This window comes from Platichthys flesus, chromosome 13 (assembly GCF_949316205.1).
Source record: "Platichthys flesus chromosome 13, fPlaFle2.1, whole genome shotgun sequence".
Classification (NCBI taxonomy): domain Eukaryota; kingdom Metazoa; phylum Chordata; class Actinopteri; order Pleuronectiformes; family Pleuronectidae; genus Platichthys; species Platichthys flesus.
The window spans coordinates 14,036,770-14,057,978 of NC_084957.1; the positions used below are offsets into that span (position 1 = coordinate 14,036,770).

At 42.0% G+C, this 21,209-nt stretch overlaps 1 protein-coding gene across 2 annotated transcripts; it reads right to left on the minus strand.

Moving 5' to 3' along the window:
- Window positions 1-19: 19 nt before the first annotated feature.
- Window positions 20-20,504, minus strand: tbl1x (transducin beta like 1 X-linked). 2 transcript variants are annotated; one of them, XM_062402420.1, is made up of 15 exons: window positions 20,102-20,504; window positions 7,488-7,593; window positions 6,757-6,902; window positions 6,308-6,527; window positions 5,302-5,434; window positions 5,015-5,156; window positions 4,842-4,905; window positions 4,609-4,706; window positions 4,115-4,175; window positions 3,868-3,989; window positions 3,704-3,778; window positions 3,479-3,606; window positions 2,437-2,602; window positions 2,251-2,352; window positions 20-1,885 (listed from the first exon to the last, which is right to left on the minus strand). In XM_062402420.1, exons 2-15 carry the CDS (start codon window positions 7,543-7,545, stop codon window positions 1,859-1,861), a joined length of 1,542 nt encoding a protein of 513 aa, XP_062258404.1. In that variant the 5' UTR covers window positions 7,546-7,593; window positions 20,102-20,504; the 3' UTR covers window positions 20-1,858. The 2 variants fall into 2 exon arrangements, with proteins under 2 accessions (XP_062258404.1, XP_062258406.1); XM_062402422.1 differs by lacking the exon at window positions 20,102-20,504 and adding an exon at window positions 11,283-11,300.
- Window positions 20,505-21,209: the final 705 nt, after the last annotated feature.

Below are 21,209 nucleotides of genomic sequence, written 5' to 3' on the forward strand. Positions count from 1 at the left end.
CAAGACACAGGCTCCGTGGTTTCTGATATCAAAATAGAGTGATTTATTTGAGACACAGAATGACTTCAAAGTGTTGTCCTCGAAAAACAGGTGAGTGCACCCCGGACCAGGGCGTCGAGAGAAACAGTAGCTGTCACAGCACTTATTCCATAACTCCGGGCTCCTTAGCATGCCAGAAAAGGCCACCAACCCACAGCCCGATTCTCAGTCTGACACAGACAATAATGGCTCTCAGCAAACGACAAACAACGAACCACCCATCAAACATCCGATTGTGACTGTAGAAAAAAAAAAGGACAAAATCTGGACATTTGCTGAACCAGCCAATACAAAAAGTGCCAACACTTCATGTTGTTTTGGCTGAAATAGACTGAAAGGTAGAAAAGGGACAAAAACAAAGGGAAATCCGAGTGACGGTGTGTTTGACATGTGCAGAGGGAGCTCGACTTACTGCGCGTGTGAGAAGCTCAGTGGGATTGAATAAGACCAATCATAGCATCTTTTTCTTCTTCTTTTACAAACAGTGGGATTTTACACGTGATCTCCACCTTCTGGTCCCAGTGGTAATGCTAAGAGCCATGGAGGGTCTCATAGGTAGGGTCTAGTTGTTGATTCTCTCATGTCCAGCTCTATATTAAACAATATCTCAATGCTTCAAACCACCGCTCGCTCCTGCACTGTTGACCGGATAGTTGACTGCGTGCAGGTAAATAAGAGGCCATTTTCTACAGTGGCTTAACAGAGACAGTAGTCACCTGCCTTCACTGTGAAAACCCCGAAACAAAAGCACTGGATAGGATTGGTCGAGTCGAGAAAGACTGTATTAAAAGAAGCTGATGATGAGACATGCACTTCATTTAAAAAAGGTCTTCTTGCTGCGCATTAGCAGTAAAAGAAGTGTCGACTGTAGCATTAATGCGCCGCTACAGGATGTCAATAAAGAGTACTGTATATATACATATATACACAGTATATAAGTCTGTGTATTAATCTAATTTACATATCTTTACATTCTTTAAATTTACATCCAAAAGGGAGAACACTTTGACTTTGTAAACCACACTTTTCACATCTTAAACACAACTGATCTAATCTCAAGCAAATTGAGCAGGTCATGTTCGGAGATTATTTCTTGGCAGGTTCTTCCTGTTGTTGTTGACCTGATGTTAAACATGAGTTGAGAACTACCTTGTAGCGGCACATTCAACTTTGACTTTCAAACGTCCTTCTGTGGAAAATAGACAAAGAAAATGCAAGAAACAAACTATTCTCCGCTGAGGAGAAGCTCAGCACCCTGTCGGCAAGACAATAGCAGTGCTTCAGTATCGATGTCACTTCTATCATGTCTCCAGTTTTCATTTGGACATGAAGTAACATTCGAAAAAAGGAATTTTAAAAACCACAAACTTTCTTTAATTTGCTGCCTTTCGGAGCCAAACACGTGTGTGATTAACACCTCTCTTCATGTAGAACTCATCTTTGCGTCTCCAACCCTTACAACCCGCTAACAGCTGGACCAGTGGCCCGGAGCGATCACAGCACTTCCTCATTAGAAACCTTTTAAAAATGCGGATGCCCCCAGGGATTTGGATTCAGACCAGTCTTGGGGATCTCTTTAACCCGCTGCCGTTGTCTCAAAACAGGCATGTTGTAAAACACACTGCAACAGACAATAAAGGTGCATGGAATTCAGTTGGTTTTGGCTCCTCAGAAGCTGGTGCGGTCATGTGGTTTTCCTCCCGTGAAGGTTTTGTTTCAGTCAACCTTAACGGCTCCTCTTGAGCAATGAGAGTTTTTGCTGATGTCAGAAGAAGGCAATCTGCTGCACGTTCCAGAATTCATCAAAGTCTCAGGTCGGCTATTTTCGGAGATCGAGAACACATACCTGGAAAGCAAAGACATGTGGTGGTGTTAATGATACATGCCAGCCATCACCAAGTGCTTGAACATTTTATAAGCAAGCGACAAACTAAATTACATTACATTTAGCTGATGCCTTTATCCAAAGCGGCTTACAATAAGTGCATTCAACCCCGAGGGTACAGACCCAGGACAGCAAGAATCAAGAAAGTACAATTTCCTCAAAATAAAGCAAAACTACAAAGTGCTATAAGCAAGTGCCATTTAAGTGCTATTGGAGTGTTAGTTTCATAAAGTTGTTAGTATTTTAATGTTAATTATTTTTTACTACATAAGATGAATTAAAAAGTTGAGCAAACACAATTCATAATCACACAGGCTGTGGCTTACCGAGCCGTCTGATGCACTGGCTCCAACTTTGTCCCCGGTGCTGTTCCAGCAAACCTCGAAAATACCGCCAGTGCCCCTGTAGCTGTGCACCAAGGCTCCAGTCTGAAACAAGGTGACAAACAAATGTGTTACCACCTTATGAGTCTACTCAGTCCGTAACCGTATCGATCCCTCTGCGACGCTCACCGTGGTGTTCCAAATGTGAACACACTTATCGAAGGAGCCGCTGGCCAGGTGATTGCCGTCTGGGCTGAAGGCCACGCTGTAGACGGGCTCCTGGTGCTTGGTCAGTGTGTGAATACAAACGCCTCGCTCGACATCCCACAGTCGCACTGTCGAGTCAAAGGAGGCACTGTGGGAAAGACAAAAATGAAAAAATAGGACATGAGACCAGAGTTAGGATTCATTATCATCTGGTTTTGTGACAAGATGATCTATTAAATATGTTTTGTTGGTGCCCGAGGTACAAGTCTGTGTTGTGTTAATCATTTTTGTGTTTTAGCACTCGAATATTTGGTCAAAATGCTCACATGTTGACATCTAATATAAAATATCCTAGAAACCATGATAATCACCTTTTTGTTGAGGAGAAAAACTGCACAACAGTCTAACACTTTAACCAGTGACAATTAAAAATTTGCGAATTTTGATAAAAAAAAAAGGGAGTGTCAATCTGTTTCAAACCAACACCTGTAATCAGACCCTGCTGAAAACAAATGGAGTCTGACTCCAATCGACACATGTGCTTCACAAAGAGAGTATAAATAGCAAGGGTTGATCTAAGGCTGGCAAAAAATGAAAGTGAAGAGACATTTTATGCGGAGCGCTAAACTGAAGTCAATTAAAAATGTATTGCAATCATACTGAACAACAATGTCATTTATTAAAGATCCTGAAGTTCCATCCAGGCCATTGCAATGATAGCAGTTTTATTTCCTTTGTGAATTACAGGCAGGTATGCTGGGTTGTCAGTAATGGCAGTGAATTCCAGTGGTACTTTAACTAGAACATGCAAACACGCGTGCACATCTGGGTCAGGGTGTGAGGCTGTGAGCCACTGACATTTACTAGCAGTGAGATTTTGCCTGAAACATGGTTTCTTCTGAATGCCAGACTTTGACAAGAGTCTGCTTCCCAAACACACATTCAGACACGCATGTTGTTTTAGTCTGAGCACACAAAACCTGAACGTTGCTTTCAAAAGTGAGCGATGTGAGTGACTTCCCACCTGGCGAGCATGATGTTAGAGTTGGGGTTGTTTGTGCCAGGGCCTGTGGGACTCCACTTGATGGTGTAGATCTCTTTACTGTGAGCCTGGAGGTCGTGAACACAGGAATCCTGCTTCATACTCCAGATCTGAGCGTGAGGAAAACAGCAACAACTAAATATAACGACTGAATACAAATCCCCACTCAGGCTTTATCTGTTTAACCTCCGAGGACTGGTCTCTTACCTTGAGCGTCATGTCATCTGAGCAGGAGGCGAGCAGCATCCCTGACGGATCCCACTTAATGGCATTAACTTCATTCTGCGTGGTGTAAAAAACATTAGCATGAGGCTTGAGCACAGCACTGTGTGAGAGAAGGTCAGAAGGTCAGCGTGGAAAAGGCTGTTTACCGTGTGGCCCTGGAAGGTTTTGAGGGGCCGGTCGCTGCCAAGTCGACAGACGTGGATGCACATGTCTGTGCTGCAGGAGGCAAAGGTGCTGTTGTTCTGCCAGTCGACATCCAGAGCTGGGGCTGGAGAATGTTTCAATGAAAAAGTTATACTCATTAAAAAGGTCATATTTATTATTATTATTACATCATATTTATACATCTCCATCAGCTGTGATTGTTGTGGATACACAGTGTAATGGATTTACCTGAGTGAAAGGGGAACTGCTGCTTGGCTTCTCCTGTGTGTGCATCCCAAATGATTGTCGTCTGGAAAATGAAAATGTGCATTGAAAGAATCTTAAGCAACATAATAAAGATTGATAAATTAAAAGACTGAATGTATCATTGTCATTAACTTTGGTATGTGAATTTATTAACTCATTTATTTTCAATCACAAAATGAGCACATCTGCTGTTTATAAATTTATTATAAATATATTTACTAAACATCTAAGACCCCAAGTACTAACAGGGTTCTCTCCCTCTGTCCCTAGTTTATACAGATAAATATTCACTAATAGAAGTGCAGTTTAAATTGTAGTTTATGGATTCCAGAGAAATTATATGTTTCTGATTTACACCCTGGCGAGTGATCTAAAAAAAGTTAATTTCAAGCCCTAGGACTGGTACAGAAAAAACAACCATGTGGATATTATTATTGACAGACAAAAATCCATGCTTGGGGAGCTTTATAAAATACCTTATCTACGCCAGCACTGAGAATAGAGTTCCCCTTCTTGTTCCACTTGAGTGCAAATATGGGCCCTTTGTGCTGTCCCAAGGTGCTTGCCAGATTTCCTAAAGGATAAGAGCCATATCCATTTATTTTAGAAAAGATTCTTCAGAAATTGACGTTGCATTAATTACAATAACAATGATACAATCCTTATAACACAGGGAAGCAACGCTATGCTAGAACGATGGAGGACATACCATCCTTTGTCCAAATCCTTGCAAATCCATCGTACGAGCCAGTTGCCAGGAGAGTCCCGTCGCTCTGTCGGATGGAACGATAAACAGATCTGTTAGTTGAGCGTCTTCAGCATCACAGTCTGCACATGGTACAAGTAGATAGAGTAGACATGGAGTGATGTTTGGGGACCTACATTCCAGTCTAGTGAGGTGACGTCTTTGTTGCTGGGGACATCCTGGCCACCTTCTCGGATACAGTGGCGCAGCACCAGCTGGGTAGAGTTGGAGTTATTATTCTCGTCCAGGTTCCAGATCCTGGCGGTGGAGTCTCCCGAGCTGAAGACAATACCAACGCAGCAGGAGAGGGTCAAAAAATGTTTGCAACATAAGCTGCCTCATTTATCTTTCAAAATAAAAGCCAAAGCGGGCACACAAAGCATGACTCATCCGGCGATCTGTTTCAGCTCAGACAGAGACTCACCCTGAGGCCAGCAGATCGCTGACAGGGTTCCAAGCGCAGATGAACACTTCGGACTCGTGGCCTCGGAGCACTGTGGCTTTACTGGCTGGTATCGCAACATCCATATCCATCTCCATGGGCTCGCTGTGGTTATCTGAGAAGGGCCGGCGCAAACAGATGGACAGATACATATGCACATATTAATAGATGCATCAGCACACACATGCAAGCACATATATGCCCACAATTGTCAGCAAGCTTAGTGGTAGTATTAATATACTGCAGATAGTATTATCTCTAATGAATATTATTTATCGCCTAATGTTAAGGGGGTGGGGTGTTGCATTTAAACAAAAGAGTCGGATCAAAGAAAATCAATAATGTGTTTTTGCTGTTATAAGCCAGAGCTATTTTTATACATCTAAGTATGAGAGACTGACCCAGTTGGCACGCACACAATTATCACAGTATAATGAGAACCCAGTCGCAGTGATGTAGGCAGAGTTTAAAACAGGGGGGGAAAATGCGACACCTTTTATTAAAAACTTCTGTGAAAACCATACAGATGACTAAAGTTCATATAGTTTTCTGAATAAATCTTTGATTAGAGGATTAGAGGCCAACATTGACTTATTCAGCATAAAGAGTCTGGATTAAAACTCTGCCATTACCATGATAGTGTGGCTGATAAATAAACAAAATATGGTGTCTAATAAGAAGAAGATATATTTTACATTATTATAGTCATTATATATTTAAATCCAAACATTGAATACAGACTAGTCAATCTTTGCAAAGATATACTGAATTCTGTGTTTTTACCTCCACATACTAATTGATTTTTTGAATAGAGATTTAAACCTAAAACAGGGCCATCTGGCAAAGTTCTCTGTCAGGCACTTCAGAACTCCAGAATTGCACAGACACCAAAACTAAAACATAGTGGTGTGAATGTAGCCAGAACCATAACTACTCCATAGATAATGTTAGTGCCTACTACTGAGACACCTGTATTTATTCAACTTACTCATGATGTGAGTGCCATTCTCCTCCCCATTGAAGGTGGCTTCTCCATTCTTTGGTGCATTACACTGGATTCCAGAGGTCGAAGCAGTCATGACACCAGCCACCTGTTGCTGGGCCAACTTGTCGCGGAATGCCTGCTGTCGTGTCTGCACCACATCTGGCATCACAGCGTCGATGAGCGACAGCGACTCGATCGGTCGACCATCGAAGACTGTGCCATCCTGTCAGAGCAGCAGTCATATATAAGACAGCATGAGGCAATATTTAAATTGTGACTCGTCTAGAGTCTTCCTTCATAATAATCTTTATTTAGGCAAGTTGAGTAAGGCTTTCCAATTACTGTTCCTTACAAACATTCTTCAGTTTTTCTCTTAGGAGTAGGGCAGAAGGGGAAATAAAAAATCATAAAAACATTGTTGGGATTCAATAAAAGCAGATCCCTCTTCTCACCTCATTAATGCTGATCTCTGCCTCTACATACTGAAGCCCTTTCTGCAGGATGGAGATGAGAGCTGCAGGGGGCACTAGTGTTCCATTGATGTTTGACTGGCTAATGTGGCTCTCAATGCCAAAGGTGAATGCTGAGTGGGAGAAACCTGAAAACAAAACACACCATTCACATCCATTAATGGGCGAGTGCCAAGCACAAGATGTGCACAAACACAGCACAAATATTCAAAGAAAAGTCTTGTCTGATCCAAACAAAGCCAACAGTAATTGAATACAAAACCCCAATGGCGTAACAAGTATGACATTTGAGAGTATAATAAGGCATGCCAATGTCAATGTTGACCTCTGTGCTGCTAGTAGCTTGTATTCTGTCAGATGGCCTCAGATGCTGATCTAAAACCAGTAATAAAAGCTCTGCGACTCGAATTTGATCTGTGATCAGAATCTTAAGAGTGAAAAACAGGTTGACATTAAGGGCAATGCTCTGTGCAGCCACATTACAAGCTGTTTATTTCCATCCACAATGTGATAAGAAAAACATCTCCTGACGCACGTAGGCATCATGCTGGACATGTGCTTTGCCTTTAGAAATGCATGATAATTGCATTTTCTAGTCAATGACCAAATAAATGTGCTTTGACAGCAAAAACCTAAAATATCAGCAATAGATGTTTCAAGCCTAAGTTGATCAATTCCTTTTTAGGGGTATATTACTGTTTAGTTAGACAAACCTGATTCTTGGAGGTATCTGTAGACCAAGAAGTTCACTTCGTCGCTGGTAATACTCATCTTAGCCCAAGGACAGGGAGGAGATATGTTGTAAGGCTGGGCTCACTCCTGAAAATAAAATCAAACATTTAGTTTTAATTCAGATTTCAAACAAGACAGTCTTGCACAAGACATTTTAACCCACTCGAAAAAATTATTTCTCTTTCATATCCCCAAAAAATAAACACAAATGTCGCAGCCAGCAGAAATCAGTCCTGGCTTTTGTTCAGTGACAGTTGTGTGCCAATATATTTGAATACACACCCACACACAGAGGACAGTGCTGTTTTCTAGCCTCTCTTACAACATGCTCACTTTTGTCCTGCTCATTGCTGCATGAATCCTTCCTTTGCCAAATCTATATCCATTTGGCATCTACTGAGAACTGACTGGGGCTTCCCATTAGTGAACAAGCCAACTATCTAGATGTAAAAGAGTCCTGATAAATCTGTAAGGATATTAAATGCCAGTCTTGTGCCCATCTATTAAATGACACAGGAGGCCGAGGGGCTAATCATCCTAGAAGCAGACCTGACCCTCCATTTCAGAGTTATTTTCAACAAATATGAAATGTTTAACAGAGCTTATGAAAAATATTTCAATTGAGACCATTTCAAAACTAAAGGGGGCCTGAGAAACAAAAATGCAATAACATTTTAAATTCCATCAAGTTTTGTGTCCTCAGGCAGACGAATACTGTGAGAATACTAAGAGGGTTTATAATTTCCCACTCATTCAAGCATACTCTTCTTTAGAGAAGGGTAAATTGAGCTGTAATGATATTAATTATATACCCACAAATAAGATGTAAACATACACAAATGCACAGCTAAAACAATGAGCATGAGAGCTGTCTGTGTAGTACTAGGAAAATACGAAAAAAACTGCAACCTGAAAATGAGTCATGGCTTAAAAGTAGAGAGCCATTTCCTGCTCTCCCACTGGGAGATAAAGGGACAGACATTTTGCTGAAAATAAGAAGAGAAATGGAGGGGGGTGGTGTCAGGTATGAGGACCGCATGGATGTCCAACTTTCATTCCAAACACTGTCCGGGCCCACTCAAGTTTCCTTTTGTAGCGTAGCAACGAGAGTGATCGAGAGAAAAATAGACAGAGAATGGCGTTGTCCCAATTACAAGTGGGCATGCAGCCAGAGGGCTTGAACATGTTACTCAACATGAATTATTCACTTTCACCTTGGTATATTCTTTCTTTCTTTATTGTACTACAGCTGAAGTACGATGGGCTTACTGACACAAAAAACTGCTTCGGTTAAGTTGCACCTGGTGTAGAAGAAACCACTGCAACCAATGCTAGAGGGAATTTTACTAAAAGTAAAAATACTGGTTGAATCTCAATTTTCCCTCTATCACAGATACCATCTGTACTGGACTCACGAGGCAAGGACTCTTTGTGACCTTCTTCCATAAAGAAAACAAAGCTAGTCTATCTTTGCCATTGTGCCCTGCTTTGACCGCTGTTACCATGTTTCTCTTTAGCTTAGTAGCTTACATGTGGGACTAGGAAGGGGGTAGCCACATCAAAGCAAGGCTGCGCTGCACCCAAGGCCACTACAGATACATACCAAACAACTGGAAACATAATTAGCAGGGAGCCTGGAGGGGCTCGGGTCCCATCGGTGCAGGGCAGAGGCAATAATCCCTCTACCGGGCCCATGATGGCACCATCACCAGTTAGCCGGGTATCAGAGTCTCCTTTGAACAAACAATGTGTCATCTAGGAAAGGAGACATGTATCCACTGAAGTGATAAGAGGGGGGGGGGCTACTTCTTTTAAGACCACTACAACAAAAAACACTGTTTTCAAAGCAAGGATTAACTAGAGGTGGGAGGTGTATATGATTATGGGATACTGTAGCCTTAAAATACGATGGGAATTAGAACATAACACCATACACTCTCCTGAAATTATTTGGCTCTATGACATTTTCCTATTGTTGTGAACACGTCTGACCCAGAAAATCTCCTGCCGCATTCTTCATTATATGGAAGGATGTCTAATGTACTATGCATGTTACAGGAGTTTTTCCACTCCAGGGCACAACACACACGCAACGTAAAGTTTTGCATTTTGTAGATAAAAAATATGGAGAACCAGAGGTTATGCACTGTCCCTACCCGTACTATGTGTATGGCATATGGCAGAAAGTGCGCAACCAACGCATCAAGTGGACACAGGGATACATGAAGCGACCATGATGCATGCAGGTAGTTAAAAGCAAGTATGGCAACATTTACTAAATATGTGTACATACACATATTTAAGAACAACTTAAGGACAAGATCGTCTCACAGTTAAAATGTGGCAACATACACAGACGACACCGACAAAGATGTCAAGTGAGGTTGTGGGGATAAGAGCCAACACCTAGTGTGTTGTAAGGAAAACCATGTGATCTCAACAGCAGAGTTAAAACGTCGCTTCCTGTCTCTGCCTGCTGCACAGCTCGCCTGAATGATGCGGAGGAGTTGTTGCTGTTGTGAATGTGTCTGCACAGAGGACCTCCCACTCCTTTATCTGTGTGTGAAAGGCAAACTGGGTAAACTCTGTGGCCAATTCTCTGGATTCTACCCACATGTCAAGTCTGAAAACACCTAAAAGAACCAGAGCACAACCAAAATACTGTACATATATAATAGTGTTAACAAACAATCGGATGTTTTAAAAGACAGGCAATAGACAGGACAAGAGAAATGTAAACCCAAAATTGCAAATAATGAGAACCCCCCTGAGGTCATCAAGTTGTTTTTACGACGTTTATTGTAACCATAGAGAATATAAATTACACAGCTTACCAAGCCACCTACGTGCGTTAGGCCAAAGGATGTGGTCGATGCAGAAGAACAATAAAATCCATCATAATTTAAGGCCCTGTCAACACTGCACATGTCAGCTGCATTTTCAGTCTTCCACCTCAACCACGACTGACAAATGTATCGGAATCAAATCTGTCAGCTAAGCAAAGTACCAATTCACTCTTTGCTTACGCAATTGACACCCAAAGCAAAAACTTATGCTGTAAACTGGCTGCACAGCTGTGAATTAACTGACAGTATCTCTTAAAGACAAGTACTATTAATTCCCATTTAAACCATTTTAAAATTCATTCCTCTTGAGTATGATTACCTTACCAATGTAAATATGCAAAATTGATATCTACCACTGAGCAATGTATGATTAACCATCTTCAAAAAAAACAACCAATATGAAATTCAAAATCCAACACTGATGCAGGAGAGCAATGCTGCTACGGTGCTCTACTAGCATGTGTAAGAAAAGACTGGGTATGATTATTCATTTTTTAAATATCTGAGTTGAAGCCAAGCCACACATGTCACAGGTTTGTGCACGCTCCAGGGGTAACATGACAACACTTTTAAACCCTGCACAAATTTAGCTTTGATTAAGGAAGAGATAATTTACAGTTAAAAAAAAAAAAAAATCGGTTTAGAAACCCACTTGACCCTTGGGCTTGTACACTGCAGCTATGTGTTTTAAATACTTCACTTGGTCTAATCTACCGTAACTAAATCGAGACAACCCTGGCATCCTCTCCTCTCTGCACCAAACAGAATAGGTTACAATCATGACCAACTTCAGCTCTATATGCAAATTAAACAGTTTCTTTAAAAATATAACAATTTCAGTGCAGAAGTAGCAGAGAACACACACAATACAGAACCGTCCGACTCCTACACATGCAGATTTGAAAAGCACAATGTTAAAAACCAGCATACCAGGGAGCCCATTTTCTCCTGAACGGTCACCTCCTGACAGATGTGCAAACAAGACCTGGAAACAGCAGCCATTTTCTCTTGAACTGCTCTGCTGAGTAAAAACCCGCCTTTGAAGCTTCTGGTTGGGCTGCAGTCCTGGGGGGGGGGGGATTTGAGTGGGGGAGGGGAATCAAAGAGAGGTGGTGGTGGTAGTGGTGGTGGAATGGGAGCAGGGTGATAAATAATGATCCACAAACAGGTAATCACAACAACCATTTGAGCGTTATTCTTTGCCTCTCTCAATGAGTCACTTAGCGGCGGCCAATGTAGGTCGGCGGCGGTGGGGGATGGTAGATCAGCACCTGTGGGGGATGGTAGCCTTCAAGTCTCCTGGGGGAACAGTTCTCCCACGCTTCCTATGGGCGGCTACATTTTCAATGTTTACCAGGGGTGGCCGCCTGTGCGCGGGGAGAAACGAAACAAGTGTGCGTGGTTTCATTCAGACCAGTGACTCCACCCACTGACTGCCACTCCAAGTAGAGAGGAAGCGCTCATAGAGGAAGAAATAGCCTACTGAGGTAGAAACTGGGTCTGCAGACAGTCGACTCTCAATAGCACATGGCTGATCACCCCTGGAACCACGAGGGCAGACCTAATGCTTCTTCCAGCAGCTAACAATCAGCAAGGTCATCAGGGTAACACATTGCTACAACTGCAGCTACTGTTATTGACAACATGTCTTCATGCTATGGTCCTCATACAAACTACAAAAGGGGAAAAATCTTTGAAATACGCCTTGACAGATCTGCAATAAACTAAAGGTCTGGTTGCACATTCACATGCGCCGCCACCATCACTTATATTTTCTCCCCAGGGACTGAATGGGGGTTGGTGACAGACAGCAAGGTTCACCAGAAAGATTCATCATGATGTCTGCTAATGGGAAGCGCAAGGACCTATGATCCACTCTCATGCTGAACCCATTAGAATCAAATAAAAACGACAACTCCCACTTGTCCATTGTTGTCATTTAGTATTCTCAATAGAGATAAAAGGATATCAGCAGTCTTACATTGCTCCAACAAGATAGACCCCATGGCTTTTTCCGCTATTGATGTGGACGAACAAAAATCCCTATCCATTATATAGATGACCAGAAGTAAACAGTAGAGGACACTGTATAGATGCTGTCAAGAGTTTTATAGCAGAAATTTGCAAAAACTATAGGTGGTGAAAATTTGATATTTTACAAAGCTGCACCTTCACCACAGAAGGAAAATAATAATTAACAAGGCACAGTGTGATCATGGCATCTTTCAAGCCTTCTATGTAAGAAAATCATTAATCCAACCGGACCTACTGGACAAAATCCTCATCCTGTAGCAACATTTTGAAATCAACATAGATCATAAACAGATCTGAATCACAGATGTTGCAGTTTGGATCCAATTTAAAAAAGAGTCAACACTGGAAGAGTTACTTTGGATATTTGGGCAGAGACAATGTTGTAATGAAATTATTAGGATTTGATGCATATTATCATTAAGATTTAATATGCCTTAATAACACTAATAGTAACCAGGTTATTGCATGTCAAAGCCTGGTGGTTTAACACGAGCATGTTAGCACACAAAGGACCAGGCACTGGAGGGGCTGTATATGCCTGTGCGGGGGTTGGTCTAAAGAAATTTCTCTGTGTGGAGGAGACTGTGGGAATTAAATAATACAGCAGAGGAATACACCTTCGGTACTCTGACCTTGCATTCATCAATGCATATATCCTGCCAATAAGATAAGAGGCCACTCTTTGTTAACCATCATGCAATCTGACCATGTTATCTTTTGCAAAAGACATGTTATCTTTTGAAAAGACAGGTTATCTTGTGCAACACAAAATTCAGCAGGCACATTGGTAAAATCTAGGCCAGCGCATTCTGTTTATCTTTATGTTGTATGATAAAGAGCTACACATTCCTGAGTATTGCATCTGAAATTGAGACTAAATGATCTGTACATTTGATAAAAAACAACTAATTGGATAATGAAGAGAACTGACAGCCTTCAGCTATGTGACTGTTGATGGGACCATTATTACCACTACTGACAGGAAATGAAACTATTACATCATTATGGGAACATACAGTATATGTCTAAACAAGCTTTTATGTAACACTGTTTTACTGAAAAAAGAAAAGACTGTACTATTTTTATCAGTAGCGTAAATAAATGTTGATTTCTACATTCATTCAGTAGAAACACTAGGCAACAACATAAAAGGGCCTCAGCCAGGAAATTGTCGTTTTTCTCCAGCGAGATGAGAAGTGCACGAATAAGCTGTAAACACAGCGACAAACCAGTGTGGGCAATACAAGTGTTGCCATGGTGACCAGACGATCTTGCTTCTCTGTCAACAGCTGCTCATGCCACCCTGGATACCCCCCCCCCCCACACACACACACACACTCTTGTGGAGCTTTCCTTCCATCTGACATCAGGGTCAAACAAACAAAGCAGACAAGTGAGCTGAAATTCTGATCTTCATTCCAAGCCATCCCTGGACTTATCCCTTACTGAGCATTTACACAGTACGACATTAACAACTACACATCAGAGATCGCCCTTTGTAGCATGTGTGTGTGTGTTCTCTAAACAGCGTATATCCTGCTGAGCCACCCATCACTCACACAGAGGACATTTTGGAAATGTTTCGAATTTCTTGTTGAAAATAGGGCAGACGAACCTCTGATCGTGAAACACACGCCGCTGTTAACATCAATACCAGATTTATAATTTACATACATTTAATTCTTCCGTGGCCCATTAGTGGCCTCACTCAATGAAGACACATAATGTAGTCTTATCAGGAGGCAATATACACACCATTAATCTCCTGTAATAAAAACTGACCTTGTAATGTTTCACACGGTACTGGTACAGGAAGACTAAACACACACGTAAAATAAATTATGCACATACTCCCATGTAGATAAACTGCAGAATGATAAACCTTTCTATGCACTAACTGAATTCCATGGTCATAATAGCCTTGTCCAAAAGTCATGCTCGTCTTTTTGTACATGTTGACCACAGGGAGGACCCAATGTTTGGTACACTGTTGACAAGTTTTCAACTACAAGGAAAAGGAAATTACAAACCACGCAGAGGGTAAACTTGAGACTTTCGCTGGCATTCTGCAGTTGGCAGTTTCGTTTCCGGAGCAGTGGGATCAAAGCCACAATTCATGGTTTTACTCAACAGCATATTCCTCTCACTGGCTGTCTGGACAAAGCTTTAGACAGAAAACCAATGAGTACATTCAGTACAGAACTAAGCCTGAATGAGTATGAAGAAGAGATTGTTCAATATTGTGATGATGGTAAATAATTAAGTCTGCATATACAGCCCCTCTGTCTTACTCAGGCACCGTGCAAGCTAACCTCACAGTCACCACCAAAATGACAGCAATTAATCTGAGGGTATAGTTGACAGCTAGCTGGAGCTTCATTTGAGTAGCCACATGGTGTGAGTGCATTGACTGTGCATCTCGGGCTCCATCTGATAAGTCAGATCTATATGACACTCGCATGCCAAGTGTGTGAAGGCAGGGTTTGCCCTCAGGCTATGACCACACTAATTTAAAATGAAACGATCTCCATCCAGACAAGCATTTTAGCTCCACATCAGAATTAATCTCTGTCCATACTGACAGCCATGAAACCACATATCACATTCACATACACTTGGCTTGTATGTGCGGGTTAAACAGGAAGAAGATTGTGTGGTCTGCAGTTGGTTTCCTAGTTGTAGAAAAATAAAAGTAAGATTCATCATGACTTACAGGATCTAATCAGGAAGCAAATGTGTATCTGCATCGGTTTCCAAGTCTTTGTTTCTACCTGTCCAGAATTAAACACAACCATGGGGGGGTTTCAAACTATTTTCAATAAAAAATTGTGCATTGTGCAGTAAATAAAATGCCTACAGCAGCAAAGTAACGATGTTAATCTCGTTATAAACTCAATAATGTCTCTGAAGAAGAGAGGGAAATGTCAATAAACTAAATAATATACCTGACATGAAAACACGTGATGTTGAATAAAGAACACAGACATCAGTCACTATCAGTCATCTCCTCCCTCCTCTTCACTCTGCTGCTGAGGACTGATCTTCTGTAGGTTATGCTACTAGAGAGAAGGCAACTGCTGACTTAGTCTGTAACTAATAATTAATAAAGATCTCACTAATTTGAAGGTTTGTGGCAAATAAAACCAGCAGCCTACATACAGAATGATCTAATTTGAGCTTGTAACAATTCACCTTTAGCGCAATAAACACCCAGTGATGGTGTAAATCGGAAAGGTTAAATATAACTGTTCTCTGCTGGATTGTTTTGTTATATTTGTAGAGCTACAAGTGCAGTTGTTATCAGCTCAGGTAGAATATTCACTTCTCACTGGTCTCTACTGCCACCTCTGTGCTGTGGAGACCAGAGAAAAAAAAGCTGCAGCTCGACCATAAAGGAGAGGAAAATAGTGTTATTAAAAACCAAGTTGCGGACGTGACCAACCTACGCAGCTACTCCAAAAGAAAATATTGTTGATTTAATGAATTTCTTCCTGATCTTTTGTGGCTGAATCAGCAGGGAATGAAAAAAGACTTGGGGGGGGGGGGGGGGGGGGGGGGGGGCACACTATCCTCGTTGGTGAAATGGTTCTCTGGCACATGCTTGCATAGCTTCCTGAACACTCATCCTCCAGCATTATTAGTGCCCCTGAAACATTTTTTTCTGTCTTTGTTACAAATTAAAGTTCAACTGCGGAGAAACACTAGAACGATGGCCACACAGAGCGTAGTCTCTCTGCTTTACTTGGAAATGAGATTACCTGTTTGTACTAACAGACTGACCTTTGACAAAAAAAGGGTTTTTCCATTGACAGAGCATGATGCGACACAGATGTTTGCTAAAAGCAGCAAATATATTCTATTTAATACAAAGAAGGCTAGTGAATCATTAGCCAGTGTGATGGGTTCAGACACAGTAGACATAGAAACTGATTACCTGCTAGACACTGAAACAGTTGGATGTTTGACACAACTTATAAAGAATAACGGCATGTGACTTTGTCCCACTTGTTTTAATTTGAATGCTCTCAAGGACATGGTTAACGCACAGCAGACACAAGTTCACACAATGGTAAACACAGCAAACCAAAATCCAAAGTGAAATCCAAATAAATAACTACAGCCTTGGACTAGCCAGTACTTGTATGGGCGTCATTTCAGGGTAACCACTAGTCTGTGAGCTGGCTGATAGCCCATGAAGACAGCACGGAGAGAATGGTTCACCTCCCCCCATGGCCTATCATAAATAAATACCGCTTCAGAAATATTTGGACAGCTCGAAACAGAGCTTTGCAGCACCACAGGGCTGCCATGGGCTTTCTCTGGGACTTCCTTGCCCTACTTATGAGAATGGGATACATTTCTGTTTTGAACACAGTCTGACACAATGTACCACGGATTTGCCGTTTTCTCTTCTGTGCATCAGTTCACCAAGGCCACAGTGGTCACATTTCCTTGACTAAATACAGGGAACAAAGTAAGTGGAATGCAACACATTTTGAATCTTTAGGCTCGGAGCTTCAGCAACTTTCAACTTTTAAAATAAAAGTATGGGTAGAAAATTACATTTCTAGAATCACCTTTAATTTGAGTAGGCTTTATAAAAACTGCTTTGAACTTTCAACACCCACTGTCCCTAACTGTAGCGATTCAAAAGTAATTCCACAGATACACATTAAGTCGAACAAAAATAATAATTGAAATATTGAGTTGAAAATCACTGCAGTCAATGACCGTCTGGAGTCTTTAACTCACAGACGTCACGAAACACTTTCTATCTTAACTGGTGATGTATCTGCCAGAGCTTCACACCAGCCATCTTCAGCTTTAAATGGTTTTCAACACGAGAAATACAGCTCAGTCAGACTAAGATCAGGTGACAGGTTGAGGATATTTTACCTTGGAAAGCTCTTTGGTCGCTTTGACCAGATGTTTAGGATCTTTGTCCTGTCTGCTGAAATATGAGCCATCATCCACTGAGTTTTGTATGTATTTGACTATATCCGAGCACATCATATTCCCCTAGATAGCTCAACATTCTTGCCACATAGTTTTCTAGTTCCATTGGAAGTCTTATATCTGCCCAAGCCTTAACAGGATCATCCCTTTATTTGACCATAATATTAATAGAGATTGTTTTTTGTTTCTCAAGTCCACAAAACTTTGTTTCTTCTGGATGTTTTTGAGATGGTTATTAAGTCTTCTGAGGTTTTTCGTGACATTTCAAATGATTTTCTAACCCTCTTCTGTCTATCAGATCATTTTAGTTTAAAATGTTCCTTTACACACCAGATAGATCTTTACTTTTAACCTCATTTTCAGTTGTATGGTCACAGCTTGAGTCGTGTTGACATTAAGCTCTACTTGATCTATATTTAAACTCTCTGTTCATGTGAGCTTTTGGGGATTTAAACATTGACACAACGTACAGTGGTCCAATAAACTTAATTTAGTTCCCAAAAGTCCAGTTATATTTGAACCATGCTATTATGCGCTAAAGGGCCACATGTCCATCACGATTCATTTAATATTGATGTAAACCTACTCAAATTAAAGCTGAGACTAAATGTAGTAACAATCTTTTAATGTCATATTAAATGTGCTGAAGCTCAGAGCCCGGAGGATTACAAAATCATAGATTGTATCTAAAGATGGATGACATGAAGGACCCCAAAAAGTGAAACCAAAACTTCTTCATCGCCCCCAGGTTGCTGGCTGCAGTATAGGCCATAAGCCATGTCGGCTTCTAGTAAGCAGATGGGACATGGGCTAAACTTAAAAGTTAAAGTACATGAAAAATCTATTTTTTGCAAAGATGGTTACTGTCCTTTTTGGTAGTTCTTACTTACATTGCATAGTTCACATTGCACTGTGTAAGGACATGGAATGAGAAGAGAAAGTGAATTATAATCAACTAGCTAAAATTAAGTGAGATTATTATTTTCTGTTGATTTTCACTCTGGCCAGCGTGCTGTTCACCAACCCACTAAAAATCCTAGCAGAAACACTGAGGTCACTCATTTTCTTTTTAGACCTGAGAAAACCGAGCATTGAAAAAAATATAAGATGTATTTCTTTCTCAAATCCTGTCACTGAAAACAGAGGAAGGCCTATGGGTTAACTACATTATTCATTTATGCCCTCTGAAGACTGAGTACAAAGGTAACCAGCTACTGAAACACCAAAACATCAACACATACAGCTATCAATAGAGTTAGTTAAGAATTTAGTCACTGAAAATAACATATTTAAAGAGCAATACATGGAAACTTAAATGTTGTCTGAAACGTGTACTTAAGACATCATAAAACTGCTTTTGTTCTTGTAATGGGCAGCACTAAACCTATTTTTGTAACGACTGCAATTACGCTTCAATAGCAGCTCTCACCTCTGGTGACAAAACTGGTAAACATCATGCTCTTTAGGCAACACAATATGGTTGAATCTAATAACACTATGCTGGCCGGAATATCTATCATATATAAAAACAAGGAATCGTGAATAAGTAGGGTAGAATTTATTATGTAGTACAGAATATCTGTAGAATCTCTGAGGCAATGACATCAGTTATGGGGTTTAAAGTGTCACCCAGCTCGTGTATTCAAGCTAACTTTGTGAAATATAAACACAAAAGGTCACAGCAGCAACCAAAATGTCAAATCAAGTCCAATCCCCATCTGCTAACACAGGATTTCTTTAATGCATTTCCCTTGTCGCTGAAATGCTTCCATACCTGCAGGAGCTAAAGCAACACTGACTGGTAGCTGTGAACAATCAGTCAGTAGGCCAACAAGAAAGGGGGACATCACTTATTATTTGGGCCACTGACATACAATCAGGCCACAACAGCACTGGGAGAGCAGCGTGTTCGAGCTGTTGTTTCCCTCTGAATCCTCCGGTCTGGCTTTAATAGCAATAACGAACACTTTGATGCTCAAGTTGCCAGACGAGACATCTTAACCGTGTCTGTACTGTATCCCATTACTCCATTAACTACTGAGAAAAGCCAGGGCTGCTACATGGAAAATTAGAATTCATGAGTCACACAACAATGTATTAATCTCTTCATCAAAAGTGTCCCCACGCGGAATGTGTTACAGATTTGTGTAGATTGCTGTGTGCTGATTTACAGCCAGTTGCAGCTCAGGAAACAGCATTAACACTGTAGTTATACAGTAACATGAACTGTCCCTCGACTACTAGTGGCAATGTAGTACAGTTGGTCGTCTCTCCCCTCCCCCACTCATGTGCTTCCTAAGTCTGCAAAGGAATATAAATATGTATATCGTCCATATTTCAGCTTCAGGGAAAATGCCCCAAACCGCACAACATGCTGGTGCTTTCAGTGTTGTGGTGCATTGTTTTAACAAAGAGAAAACTAGATTCACCAAGTATGGACGAAAACGGGGACAACCTCGAAGCTGTTAAACTTCCAATTGTATTTTAGCGAGGCAGTCACACAGCTTTGGCTGCGAGGGGAAAGAAATCAGGGCGAGGAGAAAAGTGCTAAGATCAAAAGGAGAGCATATTAAAAGGCACAAGCGTGAGACATTTCAACACACGTGTGAGGCGGCGGGGGACGAGGCTGAGCCGGCAAACCTCCACGACAAACCGCTCGATAAACAGACAACGAGCAAGTCCGTTCAATCTCCCAGAGCCGAACACACAAACATGCATCTTTGCAAAGCCGCGCCGGTCGACTTTTTAAATTAACTCACCTTCTCTTGCGTCGTGCGAGTGAACTCGTGGTGTCCGCCGCCACCTCTTCCTCTTCCCACGGGGGAGAGAAAAACCTCCAACTTCGAGCCGGTTAGGCGAGCGACGACTTTCCTCCTGTTTTGCTCCCCGTCATATTTCAAGTTCCGACCGCCGCCGTGGGTGAACACTCCGCCGCCGCCGACTAACGTAAAGTGTCGGCCCCCCCTCCGGAAAGCTCCCTGGCAACCGGCGTGTAGAAGTTGTGAGTTCGCGATGGGGGTGGTGGTGCGGGGGGTGGAGGGGTTGTTTATTTTTATTTTTTTTCAAAAAGTTACAAAAATAAAAAAAATGGAAGGGGAGGGGAAAGGGAAATGCGTTGAGTTTCTGCGGCTGGGGCGGCGGGAGACTCTGGTGGAGTTTCCCCGTTAAGAGGGGGGAGGGCGTAGGGAGAGAGACGTAGACGGAGAATAGGAAAAAGAGAGAGAGATAGTGTGTGTGGGGGGGGGGGGGTGAAGGCTAACTGACCTTAAACCTGAATATAACCAACATAAACACGACTGATCAAGCTAATGAGCAAACGCACTGTCCGTCAGCCCCTGTCTGCCTCTACGTTAACTGATGTCTCAGAGATTCAGAAAGAACACGTTAGCGTCCACACTGTTAGCATACAGTAGCTTAGCCGCCTAGCTTAACCCGGCTGGTGTTCACGCAAAGTTAGCGCCAGAAGACTATTCTAGGTGGCGTTTGAGCTGTAGCGGGGGGGGGGGGGCTCCGCATGGTGCGTGTATCTGCCGCGCGCTCCCCTCCCCCACGCCGGCTCTCCTCCAGCTCATTTTCGCCTGGCGGGTCACACCGCGGTTGATCAATTCTCCCTTCGCCCTGCTCAGTCATTCACATTTGGAAAGTAAATAACAAGTTGACATCATTACGGCTCCGCGCTGCTGTGACACATTCCTCCGTCTACCGCGCACACCGTAGCAAGCGCGCACCGCATATTCCCGATTTAAAGCCGCAGCTTCACACGCGCAGCGCTGGTCGTGTTTAGCTGCTTACTGGCACGCCATGTGGGGGAGATAATGTTGTATGCACGCAAATGCTTGTTGTTACAGTGAGTAGCTGCGGAGCTGC